Below are 22,909 nucleotides of genomic sequence, written 5' to 3'. Positions count from 1 at the left end.
GGGGGCAGCTGGCAACGTGGTCACAAACTTTTCCTTGAGGGCCGCGGTGGGCTCGGGCGCTGGTGGAGATACGGCGCCTGGCTTTATACAGCGGGGTCGGTGGCTGGTGCTGAGCAGGGTCCAGCCTGCCTGGAGCAGGGTCCGGCTCCTGGGCTCTATTTCTGGCTGTGGGAGGAAGTACGGCACAGCGGTTACGACGGGGAGGGGACAGCACGGAGGAGAATGAAGTGCTTGAACGCGAGAGGCTTTTGATTTGCCGTGCAAGGAGGCTGGTTTCTTACCCCAAAGAGTAAAAGCGGAGGAAGTTGGGCTCTGCGGCCGCCAGTGACAGTTCTCCAAACTTCCCGGGTGCTGCTGGAAGACGGGAGAGGTTGGACTCGCGGCAGCGAGACTTCAGGCGGTTGCAACCCCCTAAGAAACCCAGTTGCTGAAAACGTCCTGCAAAAGAGAATTGCAGTAAAATTCGGTGCTTCTCGGAGCAGGACAGACCCGAAGGCGCCCTGCCCCCCTCCGCAAGCAGGCGGGAGCTGGGCTCTTGCAGCCGCGCACGCACCGCCTCAGCGCAGCCAGGACGCCTGGGTCCTCGCGGCAGCTGGAGGGGGAGGAGAGGGTGATCTGGCAGTTGCTTGCGGAAAGCGCGAGCCGGTTTCCTGTTCGCTCTCGCCCGGCTGTGACGAGCTCGAGCCCTGGCCCCGTCCCCGGGCCGTGCCTCAGTTTCCCCATCCGTGGGGCCCTGGAGGTGAGTGGGGAGGGGATGGAGCAGAGCATCCCTGGGAAGGAGGGGGGGGGGCTATGGCTGCATCCCCCTTCCCGGAGTCGCCGGCTGCCACGGCGGGGACAGCATCCCGCCACGGAGCATCGCTCTGGACCCGGCCCCGCTGCAAGAGCAGGGGGCAGTGATTTCAGGGCGCTGCGCTGGGGACAGGGACAGGGTGTGTGTGGGGGGGTCGCTCAGGCCCTCCGTGCCCCAGCACCGGCGCCGTCCCCAGGGCTGCGGTGTCCGGCGTGACGCTCCGTGCGGCGGCGGCTCTTTGTCTCGGGGCAGGCGAGGGGCTGCCGGGGGCCCCCGGCCGCGGAGCCGCTCTGCCTTTCACGGCGTCCTCGGGGCGCCACGGGGCCGGGCTGCGGGTGGCCCTCGACCCCCGGCCCCGAGCGAGCGCGGCTTCCCGGATGCGCCGATGTGCAGCGTTACAAAGTGCGTTTAGGGGGGAGGCAGCGCCGTCCCCGTGGCCCGTCGGCCGGGTTGGGGACCGCTGGCCCCGTGGGACAGCTGTGGGTGAAGGTGAGGGAGAAGCTGGAGGGTGCAAATCCCGGCTGCTCGCAGGCTTCCCCCTTGCGCTGAGATTTGGCTGCAAGCGGCAGCACCCGCCGTGCGCCCCGAAGGGCTGGTGCTGGGCGAGGGGCAGCGCTGAGCCCTACGAGCTGGGCGGCAGCGGCTGGAATTGGGAGCATTTTGCACCCCCTTCTCCATGCCCTGCTCCCTCCTGCAGCGTTATCTCCGCCCCGGCCTCCCCGGGATGCGGCTGCGGCTTGCAGACACCCTGCAAAGGGCAGCGCTGAAATGCCCCGGAGAAGTGCGCAGTTCTGCTTCCCGTGGGGAGCGAGGTGGGGACCTGCCCGTGCCGTGGGGACGGGAACCCGCCGGGATCCTGCAAAACTCCCACCCTGGGCTCGGAGCAGGGCACGGCAGCTCAGCACAGGGCATGCTCCCGCTGCGGCGCTTCTGTTTGGCTTGGCACCGCGGAGAGGCTTTGGAGAGGCTTTCGGCATGGACTTTCCCAGGGTTTTTTGGTGCATGCTTTAAAGGGAACTCCTTCCACCTCCGCATCCCCTTCCCCGCACCGGCAGCCTCCGCCGTGTGCTGTTACGCTCCCGCGGGATGAAATGCTCCGGCAGGATTTCTTGCTGACGCTGGTGGCAGCTTCGTCCCCTCTCATTGATCCTTTCCCTGAGCCGGCGCCGTGCCGGATGGGTGCCCGGAGCCAGTCCAGCCCCAGGGACCGGCCGGGGGTGCCCCAGCACCCGTGCTAAAACCGGAGGAGCTGACAGTGATGTTTTCCCCTCCCTCAAAGGATTAAAATACGGCCAAATTAGGACAGGTTTCCGCAGGGTTGGCTGAGGGGATGTCCCTGCCCCATCCTGTGTCCCTGCTGCCAAGCGTCGGGATGACGGCGCTTTCCAGGGCAGAGACCTCCCATGTTTTGTCGGAGCGCATAAACAGCAGGAAAAACGGCACTTGCTGCCTTCAGCCGTTCCCAGAAAAGGCCCGACCAGCGATCGCAGCACCGCAAAAAGTCAAAACCAGGATCTTCGGCCAAGACGGCCCCAAGAGACCCTCCATCCTGCCCACCGGCGCTGGAGACATCCCTGCCGCCACGGAGCCACTCGAACTGCTTCGGCTGTGGGAAAAGCTTTTCCTGAGGCCCCTCGCGCTGTTCCCTGGCTCTGCCTTTGCTGGGAACCCCACTGCTCGTTGGCATCAGACTTGCAGGAGCCGAGTATCCGTGGGGGTTTCGGTCCTTCTTGGCCGGTTTGGATGAAATTCTTGCGTGGGTTTAAAAACGCCAAAGGGGCCGGACGGTGCCTGAAGGTCGTGGTGTGACAGCCCGAGCGCCGTTTCCGTAGGACCTGAATGCAACACAAGGCTGGTTGTTGTGCCTCCTCCGTGCTTCCCGGCCGGATCCCCGTGACTGCAGAGCTCTCCCTCGCATTGCAAGTCCCTGTGGCATTGCAGCCTTTGGGAATTGAGGGTTCGGGCCGTTTCCTGCCTGCAGCAGCCGGAGATGCCCAGGGAAGAAAAGCAGCTGGTGCCGGAGAGCTGGCTGGCTGCTGCGGGATGGCACCGGCCGCAGCCGAGTGGCGGGGGCTGCTCCCAGCCCAGTGGTTTATCGCCCGCGTCCTGGAAATCCCGGTCCCCAGCAGCACCGCTCTGGAGGAAGATCTGAAACGTGTCCCCAGGTCCCCGTCGCCCTCCAACTGTACTGGGCCACAGGTTTTGGATGGCCGTTCTCTGGGTGCAGCGGCAGCGTGCCGGCTTCCCGACGGCCCAGGAGCCGCATGTGCAGGGCACGTCGCTGGAGGGAAAACAGGCTTGAAAAACGCAGCTAGCACTTGGGCTGCTAATTTATCCAGCACTTAAGCACCTCTTTCCCCCCCTCCCACCGCAACCCCCCCCAAAGACGGCAGCTTGGCTCGGGAACGAAGCCTTTCCCTGTCCTGCACCTTGCCGCAAAGCCGCCGGGGCCGGCTGCTGCCTTCGTCCCCGCGGCGGCGGCGGTGGCGGCGAGCGCTTCGGGGCGCTGTCGCGTGCCTGGCACCCGGTGCTCCCACCGAGGTCAAAGACGAGCGGTTCAAAGGTACGAGCGCTCTGGTTCCCAGTGGGACGAGCCCTTCGCCGCCTTGTCCTCCGCGCGGCGCTTCCACCTTTGCAGCCCGCCGTTGCCGCCTGGCCCTGCCTGCCGGCTGCTTTGCCGGTCCGGAGCCGGCTTTCCCAGCCTGGCGGCTTGGCTGGCTGGAAAATTTGTGCTCGCTGCTGGGGCTAGCGAGGAAAAGGCTGGTCTGGGAAGGCGCTGGGCTCCTGCCAGCACCGGGGCTGGGAACTGGGATGGTGCCAGGAGCCGGAGCCTGCAGCCGGCCGAGCACAGCCCCCATGCGGGGGGGGATCCGGGTGGGAGATGCTGGGGACGGGGCTGGTTTTGGGGTCCTTGGGGGATGCAATGCACCATATTCCCACGGGAAGAGGTGCCTGCCGTGGCAGGACCATCGGTGCAGCGGTTTGTGGGGTGTTTTTTGGTTTGTTTTTTTGGTTTCCCCGTGACACTTCCTCCGTGCTAATCTTTCCGGTGCTGCTGCTGGCAGGCTCCAAGGCGGAGGGCAAAGCTGCCCCCCCCCCTCCGGCTGCAAAAGCCGGGCTGCGGGATGGGGTCGGTGCTGCTCTCTGCCCCCGGCGCCGGCTGCAGAGCGGGGCAGGTCCTGCCGCTTTTGGGGGGGCGGCGTGCGAAACGGAGCGCTGCGGTTGTCCCCGCAGCTGGGGCCCCTCTCCACCACCCTGCGCCTCCCCGGGCGAGGCCGAGGGTGAAGAGGAAGGAAGCGGGCGGCGAAGCGCCCCGGGTTGCTCTGGGTTGCTGCAGGTACGCGTCGTGCGGAGGAAGCCTCCCGCGGCTGCGGCGCAGCGCTCCCCATCCCCTCCCCGATGTCCCCCCCCCCCATGGGGGATCCTCCAGCTGCTGCCAGCAAGGCCACCAAATTTCGGGGACACGGTCCCCGAGGGGCAGACAGTGGCACCCGTGCCACGGGTGCAGCGCCAGGGTCCCGATTCGGATGGGCTTAATTAGCTGATGAGGGTCTGGCGGTGGGGGAGCCGCTCCCGGCCGGGGAGGCCAGGGGGGACCCGGCGCTCAGCCGCCCCCGTCGTGTCCCCTCGCCAGGCCGAGCCAGGATGAGCGCGCCGGACGGCGAGCCGGGCAACCCGGCCCATGCCCTCTTCGAGAGGTTCCTGCGGGCCGGCCGGTGCCAGGAGGTGCTGGGCGTTTTCGGGGAGCTGCGGCAGCACCTGGCGCTGCAGGGCACCGGGCTGCCCCTCTACCACGGCCTCAAGGCTGCCCTCAACTACTGGAGCGCCAAGGCGCTGTGGAGCAAGCTGGATAAGAAAGCCGGCCACAAGGACTACGAGCAGGGCACGGCCTGCGCCAGCACCAAGGTACCCGCGCCCCGTCCGCGCCGAGTGCATCTGCCCCGGCATCCGGGAATCCTGGGCCCAGGTGCCACCCGGCCAGCAGCGGGCACCCGGCTCCAGCTCCAGCTCCCGCGCCGAGGCCAGGGGGAGCAGCCGAGCCCTTTCCTGCAGTGCCAGGAGCGTGCCACGGGCAGGGTGATCCCGTGGGACTAGGGGACCCCATTCGTGCCCTCCCGGGCTGGCTGTCACCCCCCTGCTGCCACGTCACCCAGTGCCCCATCGCCTCCCCGGCCCTTGGAGAGGGGGGCTGGCGGGAGGCCAAGCTTCGGAGCCGTGTTTCCCAGCCTGTTGCCAGCAAAACCTTCCCGGCCCCCGTCTGCCGCAAACGGGAAACGTGCCTGCGTTATCGCACCGAGCGGTTAATTGCTGTTATCGCGCTGGTGCAAAGGCCGGGTTCAGCCGGCCGGGTGGGGGGGGGGGGCGGGGGTGACCCCGGCAGGGCCCCCGGGCGCTATTGCAGTGAGATGCAGTGATTGCGGCCCAGGGAAAGCAGGGGGGAGCGGAGGGGAGGGGGGGGGGGACGGATCCTGACCCGGGGCGGGAAGATGCTGCCTGTGGCGGTGCTGAGCTCCCTGGGGATTTATCCCCCCTCCCCGACCCCCCCATCCCTATGAAGCGCCAGCCCCGTCAGGGCGCCCGTCCCCTCCGCAGTGCCTGGTGGTGGGCGCCGGCCCCTGCGGGCTGCGCGCGGCCATCGAGCTGGCGCTGCTGGGCGCCCGCGTGGTGCTGGTGGAGAAGAGGGGCTCCTTCTCCCGCAACAACGTCCTGCACCTCTGGCCCTTCACCATCCACGACCTGCGGGCGCTGGGCGCCAAGAAGTTCTACGGGCGCTTCTGCACCGGCACGCTGGACCACATCAGTGAGTGGCGGCGGCGGGGCGGGGGGGGGGGGGGGACGTAGTGGGGGGGTTTGGGGGGGGTCCCACCTCCCCGTGCCTTCTCTCCCTTTCCAGGTATCCGGCAGCTCCAGCTGATCCTGCTGAAGGTGGCCCTGCTCCTGGGGGTGGAGGTTCACATCAACGTGCAGTTTCAGGGCATCCTGCCCCCCGCGGGCAAGGCGGGCAGACAGGGTAAGGCATCGCGGCGGGGCAGGGGGACACCCAGCACCCTTGGGGACAAGGGCTGGGCTTCGGATGGGCGCTGTGAGCCCCCAGTCCACCTGCTAGTCCGGGATACACCTTCGGGGTTGGGGGGTGACAGGGTATAAGTCTTTCCTCCGGAGTGTGTCTCAGCTGAGACCTAGCACGCTCGTGACACGGTCTGGCAGGGGGAGGCGGGTGCGTCGCCGGCTTCTCCTCCCTCCCTCCCGCCGCCGGTGCCCCCCTGACGCTGCCTCTCCCCCCGGCAGGCGGTGGCTGGCGCGCCGTGCTGCAGCCCAGCTCCTCGCCCCTGAGCCACTACGCGTTCGACGTCCTCATCTCGGCCGGAGGCGGCAAATTTGTCCCCGAAGGTGAAGGGGGCGGGGGGGGGGGGCGACACCGGGTCCCCGCGGTCCCCCCCACGGCGGCTCACGCCGCTGCCCGCCCGCAGGCTTCGCGCGGAAGGAGACCCGCGGCAAGCTGGCCATTGGCATCACCACCAACTTCGTCAACCGCCACAGCCAGGCCGAGGTGGAGGTGGCCGAGATCAGCGGCGTGGCCCGAATCTACAACCAGAAGTTCTTCCAGAACCTCTACAACAAGACGGGTCGGTGGCCTGGCCCCCCCCCCCCCCCCCCCCGGCGCGGCTCCTGGGGGCTCGGCACGTCCCCGGTGCTCAGCCCCGGGATGTCCCCCTTGGGCCAGCAGGGATGCTGCGTCCCTGCACGGTGCCCCGTCACCCCGTAGACCCGGCGCAGGGGACGTTTGGTGGCTGACCCCGAGCCGGGGGCTCCCCGTGCTGCTCCAGGGCCGGCTGCAGCCCCCGCCGGGCTCAGCGCGGCTCCCGTCTCTGCCGCATGCCAGGTATCGACTTGGAAAACATCGTCTACTACAAGGACGACACTCACTACTTCGTCATGACGGCCAAGAAGCAGAGCCTGCTCAAGATGGGCGTCATCCTCCAGGTGAGGAAGGCAGCATCCCGCCCCAGCGCCCCAGCGCGACGCCCGGAGCGGGGGGTGCAGGCGGCTGAGCCGCGGGCACTGGTTTGGCTGGGTTTCCCTGAGCCACGGGGACGTGCGAGCTCCTGGAGAGGACAATATCTCCTCGGCAGGACTTCCAGCCCCAAGCTGGTTGCATCTCCCTGAGGGCAACCAGCTTCACCCCGTCCCCGCAGGACAAGGCAGACACGGAGAGCCTCCTGGCCCCAGACAACGTCAACCGGGAAGCCCTCCTCAGCTACGCCAAAGAAGCGGCCAACTTCTCCACCAACTACTGCCTGCCCGAGCTGGAGTTCGCCCTCAACCACCGGAGCCTGCCGGACGTCGACATGTTCGACTTCACCTGCATGACCCGCTCGGAGAACGCGGCACTGGTGCGGGAGCACGACGGCGCCCGCCTGCTCGTCGGGCTGGTGGGCGACTGCTTGGTGGAGGTGAGCACCCGGCTCCAGGCAGCCCGCGGCAGCTCCTGCCGCTTCCCCGTGCCTCAGTTTCCCCTCTCCCTGCCTTCCCCATGAGGGCTGGGAGAGGAGTTTTTTGCAATGTATATCCCATCCCCGGAGCCTGCCCCCGTCCTTGCTCCCGTGTGCCTGGGACCGGGATGCTTCCCAGGTGTTGCCCCCTTCTCCAAGCCCCCCACCGCGTCCCAGCACCCAGGGGGGCGGTTGGGGCGGAGGAGCACCCTGCTGCGCGGGCAGGGGCGGCCGCGTCTCCGCGCTGGCCCCACGGCGCCGGGCAGCCCCGCTCCCCGCGCGTCTCGCCGCCTCGCCCGGCTTTCATCTCCGGCCAAGTCCCGGCGGCTCCCGGCGCTCCCGACCCGACCGGCCGAGCGGCTCCATCCCCGTCTCCCTTTCCGCTTCGCAGCCCTTCTGGCCGCTCGGCACCGGCGTGGCCAGGGGCTTCCTGGCCGCCTTCGACGCGGCGTGGATGGTGCGGCGCTGGGCGGCCGGGACCCCCCCGCTGGAGGTGCTGGCTGAGAGGTGAGAGCCCCCGTCCCGCTGCCGGCGGCTGCGCGTGGCCCTGGGCTCACGCCGTCCCAGGAGACCTGCAGCCTTCGCCGCTCCGGGAGGGAGAGGACGGTCTGGGAGGGCCCCGTCGTGGGGGGCTGAGCCCAGCCTTGTCCCCCCCCCCCCCCAAAAATGCCCAGGGAGAGCATCTACCAGCTCCTCTCGCAAACCTCCCCGGACAACACCCACAAGAACGTGAGCCAGTACAGCATCGACCCCGCCACCCGCTACCCCAACGTCAACCTGCAGGCCATCAAACCCAGCCAGGTACCTCCCGCCTCCCTCCGCAGCGGTTTGGGGGGGGGGGGCACGAGCCAGGTGCCCCCCAGCTCCCGGTCTCCCATCCTGGCCGAGGGTCCCCCCCCGGGCGATGCTGTAACACCAGGGCATCGGATGCGTTTCCCTGCGTAGAGCCCTCCCCAGCCAATGCGGCTGCTTCTGGGGGGGGCACCTGGACCTGCGCCGGGGACACCGGCTCCGTGTGGTCAGTAACCCGCCGCCCGTGTGTCCCCACCGGCAGGTCCAGGACCTCTACCTGGCCGGCATGGTGGAGGTGGACCACAAGGGGAAGAGCGACAACCGGCTCAGCACAGGTGAGAGCAGCTGCTCCTGCCCCAGACCCCCCTGTCCCATCCCATCCCATCCCATCCCGTCCCTCCCCAGCAGCCCTGGTTTTCCTCCCCATCCTCAGTTTTTGTGCTCCCGCACGTGCCTTGGCCGTTGCCCAAGCGGCCGCGGTGCTCCTCCCCAGCGCGGCAGCGTTTCCGCTCCCGCCGCCCCGGCCTCCCCCGCGGGCACGCGGCCCCCCCACTTCCTTCCTGCAGCACCTCTCCGGGAGGGATTCGCCCCCCCCCCTCCTCCTGCGCTCAGCGTGGACCCAATGAACCGGGAAATATCGCTGGCTGCTTTATCGCCCCATTTGGTGCGGTCGATGCCGGGGGTTTTCACTGGCTGGCAGCATCGCGTCCCGGCGGGACCTCCGCATCCCAAAAGCAGCGGTGTCACGGGCGGGAGCGGGCTGTCACGGGATGCACATGCGCTCTGTCCCCCCGCAGTGGCCGGAGACGCCTACGAGGAGCTGCTGAGCTGGTGCCGGGCCAGCACGGCCGGCTACCGCGGCGTGGAGGTGGCCGACTTCACGCGCTCCTGGAGCAGCGGCTTGGCCCTCTGCGCCCTCGTCCACCGCTTCCGCCCCGACCTCGTGTGAGTGCCCTCGCCCGGGGGGGGGGTCCCCGGCAGCCCCCGGCCCCGCCGAGCCGGCCCCCACCGTGACACCCCCCCTCCCTGCCATCTCTCCGCAGGGATTTCGACGCCGTCGACCCGCTGGAGCCCATCCAGAGGCACCAGAGCATGCTGGACACGGCGGAGCAGGAGCTGGGCATCCAGCCCGTGCTCTCCAGCGCCGAAATGGCCTCCATGGCGGAGCCCAGCCGCCTGGGGCTCATCACCTACCTCAGCCAGTTCTACGAGGCTTTCAAGCCTTCTCCAGGTGGGAGCCTCCGGGGAGGGCCGGGTCCCTGTCCCGGCCGTGGGGTGGCCTCGTCCCCACTCCCTCCCAGGGCTGCCTGGGTGCTCCCCCCCCCCCCCAAGCAGGGTCCGTCCCACGAGCGCGGCCGCGTCCCCCCACTTCTTGCAGGGTCGGAGGAGGTCGCCAAGAAGCCGCTGCCGCCCCGTGGCACCAAGGGCGCCATCCTCTTCCTCAGCAAGCTGCAGAAGAGCCGGAGCCTGACCCTGAAGCGTGCCCAGGTGAGGATTCCCCCCCCCCCCCGTCCCATCCCATCCCGTCCCATCCCGTCCCATCCCAGCAGCCCCTCGTGGCCCCCGCTGCGATGCCGCCGGCCCCTCTGCCAGCCGCCCCCTCTGCGATTGCAGGACAGCGCCCAGAAGGATGCTGAGCCCAAGAGGAGCCGCAGGGAAGCAGAGGTGGGTTTGCCCCGGCGAGCACCTCGGGGTCGCAGGACGAGGGGGGGGGTCTGCATCCCCGGGACCCCGATCCCCTCTGGCATGTCGTCCCCAGGAGCGGGGACCAGCTGGGACGCCGGCACCCATCCCTGAGCTGGGAGCGGTGCCGAGCCTTCGCCTTGGGTTGCTTTTCAGCTGGACCTGGGGCTGGATGGAGACGTCTGGGACGGTGGCCCCGAACAGCCTCCGACCGGCGCGGCAGACCCCGGCCAGGTGGGTCCTCGCTGCCCACGTCACCCTGGGGCGCCGCGGTGGCGGCCGGGCCAGGCGTTTCGGGGGCCGGTGATGGAGCCGAGCCAAGGGCTGGGATTTGGGCTGCGCAAAGCAACACCCACGGGCTTGGGACTCCTCCCAACGCGTTTCCTGACCCGACTGGTTTTCCGGAGTCAAGACGTGCCGCTCCCTCTCCGGTGCCAGCGATCCCTTCCCCAGCCGCCCGTACCCACCTCCGGGGGTGGGGGGGGGCTGGGAGGACGCCGGCATCGCCGGGGCCCTTCGCAGCCCGAACTCCGCTCCCGCAGCCCGCGGCGCGCAGCGAGAGCAGCGACGCCTGCTACTTCTGCGGCCGCCGCGTCTACATCGTGGAGCGGGTGAGCGCCGAGGGCCGCTTCTTCCACCGCGGCTGCTTCCAGTGCCGCCAGTGCGGGGCCACCCTGCGCCTGGGCGACTACGCCTTCGACGAGGAGCACGGTGAGCCGGGCTGCTGTGGGGGTCCGGAGGGCGCTTCTCCTCTGAATTTTTGGGAGGAAATCCGTAGCCGTGCTGCCGGAGGCTGCTTGGCTGCTTCTTTGCCCTGGATGTGTGCTGGCGAGCTGGGGCAGGGTCCCCGCATTGCAGCCCACGGGGTCCCCGTGTTGCAGCCCACGGTGTCCCCACGTTGCAGGCCATGAGGTCCCCATGTGGCAGCCCACGGGGTCCCCATGTTGCAGCCCACAGTGTCCCCACGTTGCAGCCCATGTTGTCCCCGCGTTGCAGCCTCCTTCCTAGCTTGCAACACAGACTTGTGCCCCCTCCCCAGGTCACTTCTACTGCTCGCTTCACTACCCCAATCTCCCCGACATGGAGCTGCCCCAGGACGGGCCCCCGGCGCTGCCCGATGGGGTGAGTAGCCGCAAACCGCGCTAGGTGAAATGGGGGCCAGTGCGGAGGCAGGGCGCTGGCCCCCGAAAGGCGCAGGGGGATGCTCCAGCCCGGCCCCGCGCTGCATCACCCTCTGCCGTCGGCTCTGCCCTAGGATGCTGCCACCGGCCGCCTGTCCCCGGACGCGGGGAGCCCGCGCGCGGCCCCCGAGGAGGCAGCACCCGCTCAGCCGGGGCTCCCCGACGCCCCGGTGCCACCACCGGCAGCCCTGCAGGAGTCACTGCCGGCACGGCACGGCGGAGAGGAGGAGGAGGATGCAGGCCCCGAGGAGCAGGATGCATCGGCGCAGCCGTCCCCAGAGCTGGAGGCTGAGGAAGCAATGGAGGAGCAGGGCCCCGGAGTGGAGCCCTGTGGGGTGGCGGAGGAGGGCGAGGAGGGCGAGGAGAGCGGGGGCAGGAGGAAGATCGTCCTGACGCCCCTGGAGAAGCTCAAGCTGTCCACGCTGAGCCTGACGGCGGATGCGGAGCCGGAGCCGCCACGAAAGCCGGCCAGGTTGAGGCTCAGCACAGCACCCACATTGCTCCCTGTGCCAGGGCGAGGACAAGACATCTGGGAGGAGGAGGAGGTGGCCGAGGAGGAAGGTAGGTGGCTGCAAGCCGGAGTCTCTTGCAGATGGGGGGGGCTCTGGGTCCCTCCTGAACAGCCCTGCCGTGTCCCAAGCCTCCCCCCCCCCGCCCCCCGTCCTCCCTGCCCACAGAGACAGGTCCAGCTTGGCTGGGAGTGTGCTGCCAGGGGCGATGAGTTTGTGGGGTCTCAGCCCACTCCTGTCCCATGCACACCTGGGCCAAGCGAGCTGCAGAGACCCGGCCCCCACGCGGTGTTCGCAAGCTGCCGGGTCCCCCCCCTCTGTGCACCCCCCCCCCCGCCCCCCCCGCTCGTGAGGCACCGCTCCAAAATGGCTCTTTTCTTTGGGCAGCTTCAGAGGAGAGCGACAGCGAGGAAGAGGAGGAGGAGGAAGGCCCGGACCTTGGCACTTTGGCAGAGTCTGTGAGTGGTTTCTCCACGCAGCGGTAATCCAGCCAGCCCCGGGCGGTAGCTGGGGCTCTCGCGGGCATCTTGGCTTGACGGTGCCGTGCCGAGGCCGATGGGGGGAGACAGGAGCCGCTCGACATGGGAACAGGGCTGTGACGCTTGTGCTTCAATTTGCAGTGCCTGATCCTGGAGGAAGCGGAGAAATACCCGACCTGGAAGCGGACGCTGCTCCGCCGGGCCAGGGAGGACCAGATGAAGCGGTTCTGCAAGGCGCAGGTAGCCGAGCCGGAGAGCGCGCAGGGCGAGCCGGGGCCCTGAATCCCGGCCGGCTGCCGCGTGCCGGGATGCGCCGGACCACGGGCGACCGCCGCTCTTCCCTCGCAGGCCATCCAGCGGCGGCTGGAGGAGATCGAAGTGACCTTCCAGGAGCTGGAGAAGCAGGGCATAAAGCTGGAGAAGTTCCTCCGGGACGAAGCGGGTAGGAGCACCGGCCGGGGCCCCCCGCGTCCCCCTCCCCGGGCGAGGGGCTCTGCGCCCCGCTGCGGCTCACGCTCTGCCCGCCGCCCTGCAGGCACCCAGGCCGACCTGAAGACGCAGTGGATGAACCAGCTGCTCTACCTGGTGCAGAAGAAGAACAGCCTGGTGTCCGAGGAGTCGGACCTCATGATCGCGTAAGATGCTGCTGCTCAGGGATGCTCCCCCGGGCTGCCACGTCCTCGCGCCGGGGGGGGGGGGGCTTGACACCCCCAATTTCTGTCCCTTGGGGCCACCTCTCCTCTTTGCAAGAGGGGCGAGCTGGCCCGAGCCCCACCACCGGCGCCGTCCTCCCTCCCTCCCTCCGCAGGGCGCAGGAGCTGAAGCTCGAGGAGCAGCAGAGCCAGCTCGACCAGCAGCTGCGGCAGTACATGAACAAGGAGGGTAAGTGGGTCCCGCGTGCCAGGGCGGGGGGGGACCCGTGGCTGGTGCCCGCCGGCCCCGCTGCTCCAGACCCCTCCGCTCCTGCAGAAGCCCTGAAGACCCCCGAGGAGCGGACGGCCGAGCAGGAGATCCTGGCAGAGCTGCTGGAGGTGGTGAACAAGCGCAACGTCCTCATTCACATCCAGGAGGAGAAGCGGCTCAGCGAGCTGCCGGCCTGAATCCCGCGAGCCCGGGCAGGGGGGCCAGGACCTGCCCTTGCCTCCCCCAGGGCCGAGCATCACCCTGCCGCCGCGAATACAGGTCCCTGCTTGCCAAGGCCTGCTTTGGAAGAGGGGGGACAGATGCTGATGGATGCACAGCCAGGGAGACACCGAGGAGCATCCCGGCTTTGGGATGCGGAGAGGGTGCTCGCCCCCACGCTTGCCTGGATCGCCTTTGCCTCGTGCTTGCTTGAAAATGAGATTTGCGGGGGGGGGGGGAAAACAAAACACGCAGGCTGCCGTGGCTCTGCTGAGTGTTTGCCGAAGAAGGAAAACGCCGCTGGAGGACTGGAGGGTCTCTCCCGCTGCTGGAGGCCCCGTGGCCGCAGTCCCTGCAAGGCGGGCGCTTCCCAAAGGACCTGTTGGCTTCGCTGGGAGCATCGAAAGCTTTTCTCCCTGCAGAGCCCCCCACGCCGGGCTCCCCGTGCTTGACCGCACCGCCGTCTTCCTCAGGACAGTCTCCGTCAGTGCCTAGGTCCTGGCGAATATGAGATGCCTTTTCCGGAGAAACCAGAGTCCGTCGCAAAGGGCTCGGCGAGCCCAAACTGCTCCTGGGTGCAGAGACGTGACTGCAGCCACCGCAAGTGGGTCTCAGTGGAGACGTCGGACACGGAGGGGTGACGGCGGCAGCAGTCCCCAGGAGCCACCCTGGGATATCCATCCCAGCCCCGGACACCCATCCCAGCCCCGGACATCCGTCCCAGCCTGGCACGTCCGTCCCAGCGCGGCACCCACGTGTGCGGCTGCCGCCAGCGGGGTCAGCGACGGCCCCGGGGCTCTGCATCACTGCCGTCGGGTGCCACCTCGCTTCCGAGCCGGCCCCAGCCGCTCTAGGAAATCAGGGTACGAAACCACAGCGCGAGGCCTTATGGCATTTATCCGACACATCTCCGAGCGGATTTTACTCGCAGACCTCCCTTGCTCACACCCACGTCCGCCAGCCCCTGGACAAGCGTGCCCGCGGGGATGCTGCCACGTCCTCCTCGTGCTGCCGGGGTTTTTCCCGGCCGGCGGTGACGAGCTGGTCTCGGGACCGACCTTTCAGCCCCTTTACGGAGCCATCAGGCATCACAGCGCTCCACTTCCGAACCGTGCTTAAGCCGGTCCCCGCATGCATTGACCCCATCCGGGAGCCCTGCCTGCACCCCGGGCTGCATCCTCGCACCGTGGGAAGTGGGGCCCTCGGTTTTCCCGCAGGGAACGGCGTCCTGGGAGCAGGGTCTTCCATTACAGATACAGTAACCCTCATCCTGCTGTTTCCATCAGTGCTTCTATCACAGTCCCATCTGTATTTCACTCGTCCCAACCATACTGTTCTGCTGCCACCCGCCTTGGAATAAAGCTTCCTCGATCCAGCGCAAAGGGCCAAAACACCGCCTTTATTTTCTCTCCAAGTCAAATCTAGCTGTCGGAGCCGTCGAGCTGCCAGCAGGGCTAGAGACCACGGCTGTGTCCGGCTGGCAGGACCAGGCTCCGGTTTGACCCCCCGGGAGAGCCCGAGGCCAGAGGTGCCACCATGGGAGCGGGGGGGAGGCTGGAGAAGACATCGCGGCACCTCCTGGCCGTCAGCACCCACCCGGGGCAAGGGGCCGCATTGCAGCCGCAAGGATTAACAAGGAAACCCCAAATCCCTGGGACCTTCAGGCTCCCCAAAGGTCCGCGAGATGGTGTCAGGGCTCGTGGAAAGCAAAGGTGGCGTCCCCAGGGCCGGCGCGGCTCCCGCGGGGCGAGCGGCTCGCGCCCCCCCAGCCACATTGGCAGCCCCCCCCCCCCCCCGAGCCAGGCAGGGCGTGTTAAAAAATAATAATAATAAACCACAATTAAAAACACCTCCGTCGCGGTGCCCACGAGGGGCGAACGCTCCGAATCCGTCCCGAAAGGTTCGTTTAAACCCCAAGTCAGCTAGAAAAAGTGGCCGAAAGGGGCCAGGCTGGGACGGGGACGGGGACGGGGACAGGGACGGCAGCGCTCGGCGCCCGCCGGGCCGGCTCAGGCGGCACCCAGGCGGCCCTGCAGCGCCCGGAGCGCCAGGCGCATCTCCTCCTCGGTGCCCTGCAGCATCTTCACCTCCCTGGTGTGGAAGAGGTGGAGGCCGGCGGCGAGCAGCAGCGCGCCGGCGGCGAGGGAGGCCAGCAGGCAGAAGGAGAGCTTGGGCAGGGGCTGCCCGGGCGCCCAGCCCGCCAGCGAGCCCAGGCCGGCGGCCGCCTGCAGCAGCAGCAGCAGCAGCGCCAGCAGGGCCATCCTGCCCGAGGCGTAGCGCCGGCGCCGCGCCGCCTGCAGCCCCACGCGCACCTCGGTCCGCGCTTCGTTCACCGCGTCCGCCAGGGCCGGCTCTGCGGGCGAGAGGGGCGGCTGCGGCGCGTGGCCCGGCTCTACCCACGCAAGCCCCGGACAAGGGGGAACCTCCCCCAAAAGCCCTCTTGCAGCAGGACGGGGGGGTCCCGGCATCGTCCCCCCCATCCCAACAACGCCTTGCATCTCACCGGCTGTGCCGAGCGTCGGCTCCGGGGTCCGGCTCTGCCTGCGCACGTGCAGCGTCGCCATCACGGCCTCGTGGTCCGAGTAGGGGATGTCCTTGCCCGGCGCCGTCCCCGTGGTGGTCCTCAGCTCTTCGCACTTCACCGCAAAATCGGACACGGCCTGGAAGAGGGGGGATGGCAGGGTTATGCCGCGGCCTCCCGCCCTCTGCAAACGGCAGCCCGGCGCGGGGCAATGGCTGCCGCGGCCGGAGCAGGAGGGACGCGGGGATTCGGAGAGCATCCCTCGGAGAGCATCCTTCTGGCAGCCCCCATCTCCATACCTTGTAGAGGATGTAGTCGATGCGGATGCCCAGCGGGAAGGGCTGCAGCTCCGTCTTGACCGTGAAGCAGTTGTCCGGGACGAGGGTGCAGCCGGCTTCGCAGCCCTGAGAGCAAACCCGCCGCTCGGCTTTCCCGGAGATGCAGGGGACGGGGGGGGGGGGACGGGGGGGGGGGGAACGGGGGGGCTGTCAGCGCCGCCCGGCTCTGCCGGCCCCGGGGGCGCCGCTCACCTCGAAGCGCTGGGCTTCGGCGAAGGCGTCGCGCAGCCCCGTGCAGGCGCGCAGCAGCCGGATGCCCACGTCTTCGGGGTGCATGTTCAGATCGCCTCCCAGCAGCACCACGTCGGCCGCCTTGGACGTGTGCCTGGAGCGCCGCGCACACACCTTCGCCCGCCGCGGGACCGGCAAGGCCCCGTCCCCTCCCTGCCTCGCGCGCCACTGGGGTAACTGGGAGCCCTCCCAGGCAAACCAGCGCTGCCCCCAGCTCCCGGCCGGGACTAGCACGAGGGGGTGCTCCCCCCCCCCCAAACCCCGTGCAAATCCCCCCGCTCCCGCCGAGCCCCCGCGGCTGCTCACCCACCGGATGAACTGCGCCAGCTCCCAGGCCTGCACCACGCGGTGGGGCAGGTAGGCGTCCTTCTCCCGGCAGTACTCGGCATGCAGCTGGCGAGAGGGGACAAAGCGCCCGTGACCCCCCTTGCTGCCACCTCCCCTGCTCCGTGCCCCCCCCCCCTTCAGCCCCCCACAGCCCCCGGCACAAGCCCTCCAGGAGAGGCAGAGCCCCTCCGTCCCGTCCCCCCATTCCCCCGCCCTGCCGGGTCCTTCCCGGGACGCTCACATGGGTCACGTAGATGTTGAAGACGATCCCGGAGATCTTAATAACGACGAGTCCCACGGATTTGCCGCAGAACCAGTCTCCGTGCTGGAGCTGCAGGGGGGAAGAGAAGAGCGGGACGGGGCTGGCGAGGTGTTCCCGGCTCGGGGCCGCGGTGCCGCGCCGCCCGCCGCCCCGCTCACCATGTAGGGGTAGCCGTTCAGCGAGTACTGGTAGAGGAACGTGTCCAGGATGGGGAACCTGGAGAAGACGCAGAGGCCGCTGCCGATCACCCCGCTGCAGGACAGAAACGCACGGTGAGCCAACGTGGATGCCTCGTCTCTCCCACCCTCCATCCCTGAGCGAAGGACAGTGGGGAACCCGGACACCTGGCATGGGGCCGCTCCAGCTGGAGCTCCTGAGCATCAGGGTCTCCAGGCTGCGTTCATGAAGGCTGGGGGATGGAGGACCTGCCACAGTGACCGAGGTGACCTCAAGGACCCTCACCAGGCTTTCCAGGTCATCATCGAGCATCCCTCATGCCAAGGACATGGCACAGCCCTGCCACCGCCCCGCGAACAGCCTGCGGGGCTGCTCCGGCCCCTCTCACCTCCTGAAGTAATGGGAGAAGGGGTAGCAGCTTCCCAGCGTCTCCTTCAGGACACTGTAGTCGCCCTCGCTCCACACCTGGAGAACAGCGGGATGGGCTGAGAACGGGCACGCTCAGCTCCCTCCTGCCTGCCCTCGGCCTCCCCGCCGCACGCCGCCCTCACCTCCTGGAGGAGCACCAGGTCGAAGCCCTCCCGGCGCAGGGTGTCCCCGATGAGCTGCACGCGCTCCTGCCGCCGCTTGCTCAGGTAGCGGATCGCCCTGCGGGACACGCGGGCCTCGGGGGTAGCCGGAGGCGGATGCAGGGGAGCAGGCACACGCCAACCGAGATGCACTGCCTGCTCCGCTTTGGGACCATTTGGGGCTGGGAGATCACTGGGTCTCCCTGCGATCTCCAACTCAAGGCATATCCCCAGGAGGTGGACATCCAGCCGTGGGTGGGTTGTCCATGGGATCCATACCCATCCCAGCCGCTCCGGTCTCCACTCAGCCCTGAGATAGAACCAGTGAACTCTGGACTCACCAGCAGTTGAGGTCGAAGACACGGAGCTGCAGCGTGGGATCTTCCTCCATCGCAGTGAGCCGAGCGTCCCGCCGGGCTTCAGCGCGTCCGCAGGGAAAAGCCGGAGGGGATCCTGCAGGGAGAAGCACTCGGATCAGAGCTCCAAGGGCACGGCAGCGCGTGGCGGAAGCCGGGAAGGGGCCGGCTGTGCAAACTAAGCTCGCCACGGAGGCAAAGGCCAGGGGTGGAGCGGCTGGGGGCAATGGGTGCGTGCTCAAACGCAGAAGGCACGGCGCTCCGACTCGCGGAGACCCGGCCACCAAAGGGCACCCACGCACGCGGGACGGCCGATCCCAAACGAGATGGTCCGACGGGCCCAGCCCGCCCCGCTCCCAGGGACCCGGGCACCCAAATGGGCACCCAAACCACACGGACGACCTCCCCATTGCTCACCCCCAGCGCAGAGCCAGTAACAAGCGGAGATAGGAACAAACAGGATCCAGGAGGGCAATAACCGGAATATAGATAATATTCAAATCCACTATCTACTATCCAGTATTATTCACTGGACAGACTTTAACCCTCCTATTTAAAGCGGCTCTGCGGTGAGCTGCAGCACAAGGGGCGAGGTGATAGCACTGAGACGTCCCACGGCATTTCGGGAAGCCCATGCACTTTTTTTAAGGCCTGATGACTTCCATGAACCAGCCCTTGGCACCATGAGCCTTGCCGGGCACAGCCGGGAGCTCCGGCTGGGATTTCGGCCGCTGCCCGGTGCTGGGGGAAGCCGAGGGCTTCCCAGAGGGTCCCACTACCACCTCTAGCCCAGCGCTCCGGCTCAGGTCCTTCCCGAGCTCTCCTCCCCTTTGAACCCGCATGCTGGGAACCCGACGCGTGGCAACTTGCACATCCCATCGCTATTGCCTCCCTGCTGCTGACACTCCTGCCGGCCGCTTTCGTGGGCTGCTGGAAATCCACCCTTTCAGGACGGGTTTATCTGCTCCCGGCTGATGCGATGCTCAAAGAGGCTGGTGCCACATCTGGACCAAAACGCTCACATCGCCCATGCGGCTGCCTTACGGCCACAACCTTCTCAGCCAGCCTCACCTGCTGCGGGATTTCCTCCATGGCTCAGCCACGACTTTCTTCCACTCCCTGCTTCCTCCCTTTCCAGGCCAAAAAACTTCCCCAAAAGCCTGCGGCAAGGCGGGGGCTGAGCCAAGGCTCAGGCCGTCGTGGCTCTGCTCTCCCAGCCCGGCACAACTTGGGGAAAACACTGCCGAAAACAAGCAAGCCGTGCTCGGGGCAGCCGGTGGCTTTGTGCGCCGCGGCTGGATCATCCCAGCGTGGATAATCCTGCCTCACGCGGCGCCAGCTCCCAGCAGAGCGCTCTGCTGTGGATTCCCTGGTGTCTAATATCGGGGTTGAGCTCTTGCTACAGGTGGTTCCTCGCTGGGTCTCCTTTTTCTCTCTCCTCACCCTGTTTTTTTTCCAAAACTTGCAGGAATTTCTCCTCCTTGAGGCTTCTGCTCTACGGCAAAGCTGGCAGCAGCCTGGAAGGGGGCGGGCGGCAGCGGCCAGCCTGGGGCGGGATCGGGCTCCTACCGCCACCGGCGACCTCCGGCGCGACGGGGCCGCTCGCGGGGCCGCGGCGCGGAGCAACAGGCGGCGCGGGGACGGGAGCGAGGGCCGCGGAGCGGGGTGCGGAGCGGGGTGCGGAGCGCGACCGGAGCCACCGGAGCGGCGCGCGGGGACCGGAGCGGCGCGCGGAGCGGCGCGCGGTGCGGAGCGCGGTGCGGAGCGGAGCGCGGTGCGGTGCAGAGCGGAGCGCGGAGCGGCCGGACCCACCTGGCGCGGAGCGGCGCGGAGCAACAGGCGGAGCGGGGCGCGGGGCGGCGCGGCGGTGCCCGGCCGGGAGCGGCGCCGGGACCGGGGCCGGCGGGACTACGAGTCCCGGCAGGCAGCGCTGCGGCTCGGAAAGGGAAGGGGACGGGACGGGGGAGGCGGGGCGCGGGCTGGAGGGAGAGGGACGGGGGTGCAACGGGGAGAGGGACGGGGGTGCAGTGGAGAGAGGGATGGGGTGCTGTGGGGGGTGCATGGGGACAGGGAGAAGGGTGATGGGGAGGGGCATGGGATGCAGTGGAGGTGCATGGGGAGAGGGTGGGGGTGCCTGGGAGAGGGCATGGGGTACAATGGGGGTGCATGGGGAGAGGAATGGGGTGCAGTGGTGGTGCAAGGGGGAAGGGGGTGCATGGAGAGAGGGATGGGGTGCAATGGGGAAGAAGTGCATGGGGAAAGAGCTGGGGTGCAAGAGAGGGTGCGCAAGGAGAGGGGGCCAGGCGCAAAGGAGGGAGGCTTTGCAGTGCCCTTCCCCTGGGGACAGGGCCACCCCTTCCCCTGCTGCAGCTCAGCCTCGGCGGCGAAGGGCAGAGCCTCTTCCCAAAGCGGGGCCAGCAGCCCCGGCTTTCCCACCACGTCCCTCCGAGGCCTGTAGGTGCCCCCCAGTACTTCTCGCTCTTTGTGCTCCCTGAAATCCCAGTGCTGGGACACCGCTTCCCATGACCCACCAGCTCCCAGGTGCCCTTAGGATCACCTGCTGGGCTCCCGGCGCATTGCCACCTCTCTCTTGGTGGCCCTTCCCCATCCCTGGGGTCCCTACGCGGTGTCCCCACGGCGGGCAGTGCCACGTCGGGGGCTCGAGAGAAAGGTGCGTGTAAATACGATGCTTTGGGTTGCAAAAAGGGGGAAGGTGCTGGCAACACGGCATCGTCTGCACCATCTTCTTCCAGGGGGTATAAAATAGCAGCTGCACTAGAGCAAGGTTTTAGTTTAATGAAGGTTTCCAACTCTGGTAGCGCAGACTCAGCCCTCCGTCGCCTGATCTCTGCCTGGACGAGCCCTAAAACAGCGAGCGGGCAGAGCCAAACCTTGCAGACGCGGCAGGCGCCCGTGAACGGTGCGCGGCGCCGCAGTAAATCCGCTCTGTCCTGCTTCTCCTCCCGGCCCGGGGTCCCGTTTCGTCCCTCGCCGCCCCGGGGCAGGGATGAACGTGGCAGCCCCCCTTTCCCGAGCAAACCCATCACCGGTGCTGCAAACCCCAGCAGGAAACAGCAGGATGTGTAATCCGAAAGTGCCGGGGTAACAGGAAACGCGTTACCCAACCCTGGGGTTTCCCAGGCCGGACGAGAGATGGAAAAATAGCAACTTCAGAGCTGTTTGAGCCAACCCATGAACAAATAATTTTAATGGTTTTTTCAGCAGACCGTAGTTTTCTCGGGAGCTCCACAGTCTCCTCTCTTTGAAGTTGGACAGATACAGTAAACACAACAAATATATGATACAACCCATCACAGCTGGATTAAAAAAAAAATACACAAAAAATATAATACATAAAAAAAATGGATTTTTAACATTGTGGACTGACACAGCTCTAAAAATGGTGATCGTAACCCTGGTAAGCTTTACAAAGTCTTTAAAAAAATAAAACAGTACTTCATGTGAAATTCATAAATACACTGGAGGAGAACGGAGGGGCCGGGGGGGGGGGGCTGAGAAAGGGTCTCCAGGATCCGGGTGAAATCCCGTCCATGCACACGGGCCTCAGCCATTGCCTCCGCTGGGCCGCGGGAATTCGGCACCTGCGCGGGATGGAGGGGATTGGGGGGGGGGGGGGGGGGGCTGGCGCAAACCGGTCCAGTTGAAGAGGAGTTTGGTTGCCCGGGGGCACCGCGCCGGGGCGGGCGGCAGGAAGGGCATTTCGTGGCGGGGAGGTTTGAGCTTTAATTCCCAGAGTTTTAGACCAGTGAGTGAAATGAAAGAAAGGGGGGAAAAAAAAACAAAACCAATGACAACAAACAAACATGCTACATATGAGAACTCGGCGGCCGTCCTCAGCGCGGCGCTGGCTCCGGCCGCTCCGGCCGTTTGCCCGGAGCTCGGCGCCGCCGGCTCCGCGATGCTACGGCGGGCGCGATTGCAGCAAAGGCTGCAACGTTTCCTGAGCTACGGGGCCGGGCGCCACCGCCAGTGCCGGGGGTCCGGTTCTCCGGCCCGCCACGCCATGCACCGGGCTGGCCCGCGGGAACGGCGCTGAGCAGGGACAGCAGGATGCGGCCGCAGAGGGACCGGCTAGCGGAGAGGCGAAAGGGGCTCGTTGCAAAAATGCTCTGCAGCAGGGCCACCCGATAGCACCAAGCCTACATCCACCTATACGTATATATAGAAAACACCACTGCCTATATCCACCACGGGCTCCAGCACCCCTAGAGATGCTCCCTGCCCGCCATCACCACTTGCAACGCCCACCGCTGTCGCTCCCCACCGGCGACCACCCTCCGGCAAGAGCCCGGCAGGAGAAACCCCCGCAGACCAAAAGGTCCGGCTCCGTCCCCCGCCAGCCTCGTGCAACCCCCGCCCCAAAGCCCGACCGCTCTCACCCTCTGCATCCCCTCCCGCTCGGAGGGATGCTCTCCCCGGGGACCTGCCCTTGCAGCCGCCCGGTTGGGACCGGCGTCGCTTGGGGCCGTAGCCACAACGCCGCGCGCTCCGTGTCCCCCCTCGCCGGCCCCCTTTGCCCCGACGCGCTGCTCCCCGCGCGAGCCCCTCTCCCCGGGCAGCTTTCCGCACAGCGCCCTCACCCGGAAAGGAGCGATTCGGGGGGCGGCCGCAAGGAAAAACCTAAACCAGGAAAATTGTCAACACAGTAAAAGCCAAAAAAAGGGGGGGGGGGCAAGAAAAAAGACGGAAAATTTACATATGCAAAGTAAATCAGGCAAATCCACCATCGCGGCTCTTTCCTCCTTACACCTCGACAAGCGGCAACAGGGGAGGCTTCACACTATGAAACCTCCGAGCTCAATCCCTGAAAGCCTGCACCCCCCGCAGGGGCTCCCGCCGCCGCCCGATATCAGCCGCAGCGACCCAAACCGAGCTCCTTAAATCCCAACGCTTTCTCTGCACAAGCCTCTCATCTCCTCCGTCCCGTCCCCCGCGCTCTCCCTCCACGGGTGGGTCGGCCGGTTCCTGCCCCTCTCGGGATTTGAACCGGCGAACTCGGCTCATCCGCCTTCCCTAGTCGCCGGCACAAGGGCAGCAGGTCCCCGACACGGCGG

General features: G+C 67.6%; 2 protein-coding genes across 4 annotated transcripts; one reads left to right on the top strand and one right to left on the bottom strand.

The window, feature by feature from the left end:
• The first annotated feature begins 642 nt into the window (after positions 1 to 642).
• MICAL1 (microtubule associated monooxygenase, calponin and LIM domain containing 1) lies at positions 643 to 13,286 on the top strand. The gene is made up of 25 exons (XM_067310483.1): positions 643 to 739; positions 4,428 to 4,699; positions 5,387 to 5,594; positions 5,688 to 5,804; positions 6,083 to 6,184; positions 6,265 to 6,420; positions 6,678 to 6,778; positions 6,991 to 7,248; positions 7,679 to 7,794; positions 7,962 to 8,088; positions 8,342 to 8,414; positions 8,877 to 9,024; positions 9,123 to 9,310; positions 9,458 to 9,567; positions 9,694 to 9,744; positions 9,919 to 9,996; positions 10,305 to 10,473; positions 10,802 to 10,884; positions 11,018 to 11,504; positions 11,840 to 11,910; positions 12,073 to 12,171; positions 12,280 to 12,373; positions 12,467 to 12,566; positions 12,740 to 12,813; positions 12,901 to 13,286. Exons 2-25 carry the CDS (start codon positions 4,439 to 4,441, stop codon positions 13,029 to 13,031), a joined length of 3,402 nt encoding a protein of 1,133 aa, XP_067166584.1. The 5' UTR covers positions 643 to 739; positions 4,428 to 4,438; the 3' UTR covers positions 13,032 to 13,286.
• Positions 13,287 to 14,431: 1,145 nt separating this feature from the next.
• SMPD2 (sphingomyelin phosphodiesterase 2) lies at positions 14,432 to 19,739 on the bottom strand. 3 transcript variants are annotated; one of them, XM_067310480.1, is made up of 11 exons: positions 19,647 to 19,739; positions 17,820 to 17,931; positions 17,461 to 17,557; positions 17,298 to 17,374; positions 16,891 to 16,984; positions 16,712 to 16,801; positions 16,454 to 16,536; positions 16,105 to 16,237; positions 15,874 to 15,978; positions 15,557 to 15,713; positions 14,432 to 15,406 (listed from the first exon to the last, which is right to left on the bottom strand). In XM_067310480.1, the coding sequence occupies exons 2-11, from the start codon at positions 17,867 to 17,869 to the stop codon at positions 15,063 to 15,065; spliced, it is 1,230 nt and encodes a 409-aa protein (XP_067166581.1). In that variant the 5' UTR covers positions 17,870 to 17,931; positions 19,647 to 19,739; the 3' UTR covers positions 14,432 to 15,062. The 3 variants fall into 3 exon arrangements, with proteins under 3 accessions (XP_067166581.1, XP_067166583.1, XP_067166582.1); XM_067310482.1 differs by lacking the exon at positions 19,647 to 19,739 and adding an exon at positions 18,906 to 19,410; XM_067310481.1 differs by lacking the exon at positions 19,647 to 19,739 and adding an exon at positions 18,252 to 18,283.
• Between the last annotated feature and the right edge of the window lie 3,170 nt (positions 19,740 to 22,909).

The sequence above is a fragment of the Apteryx mantelli genome, chromosome 25 (assembly GCF_036417845.1).
Source record: "Apteryx mantelli isolate bAptMan1 chromosome 25, bAptMan1.hap1, whole genome shotgun sequence".
Classification (NCBI taxonomy): domain Eukaryota; kingdom Metazoa; phylum Chordata; class Aves; order Apterygiformes; family Apterygidae; genus Apteryx; species Apteryx mantelli.
This window is presented reverse-complemented; position numbering and strand designations above follow the sequence as displayed.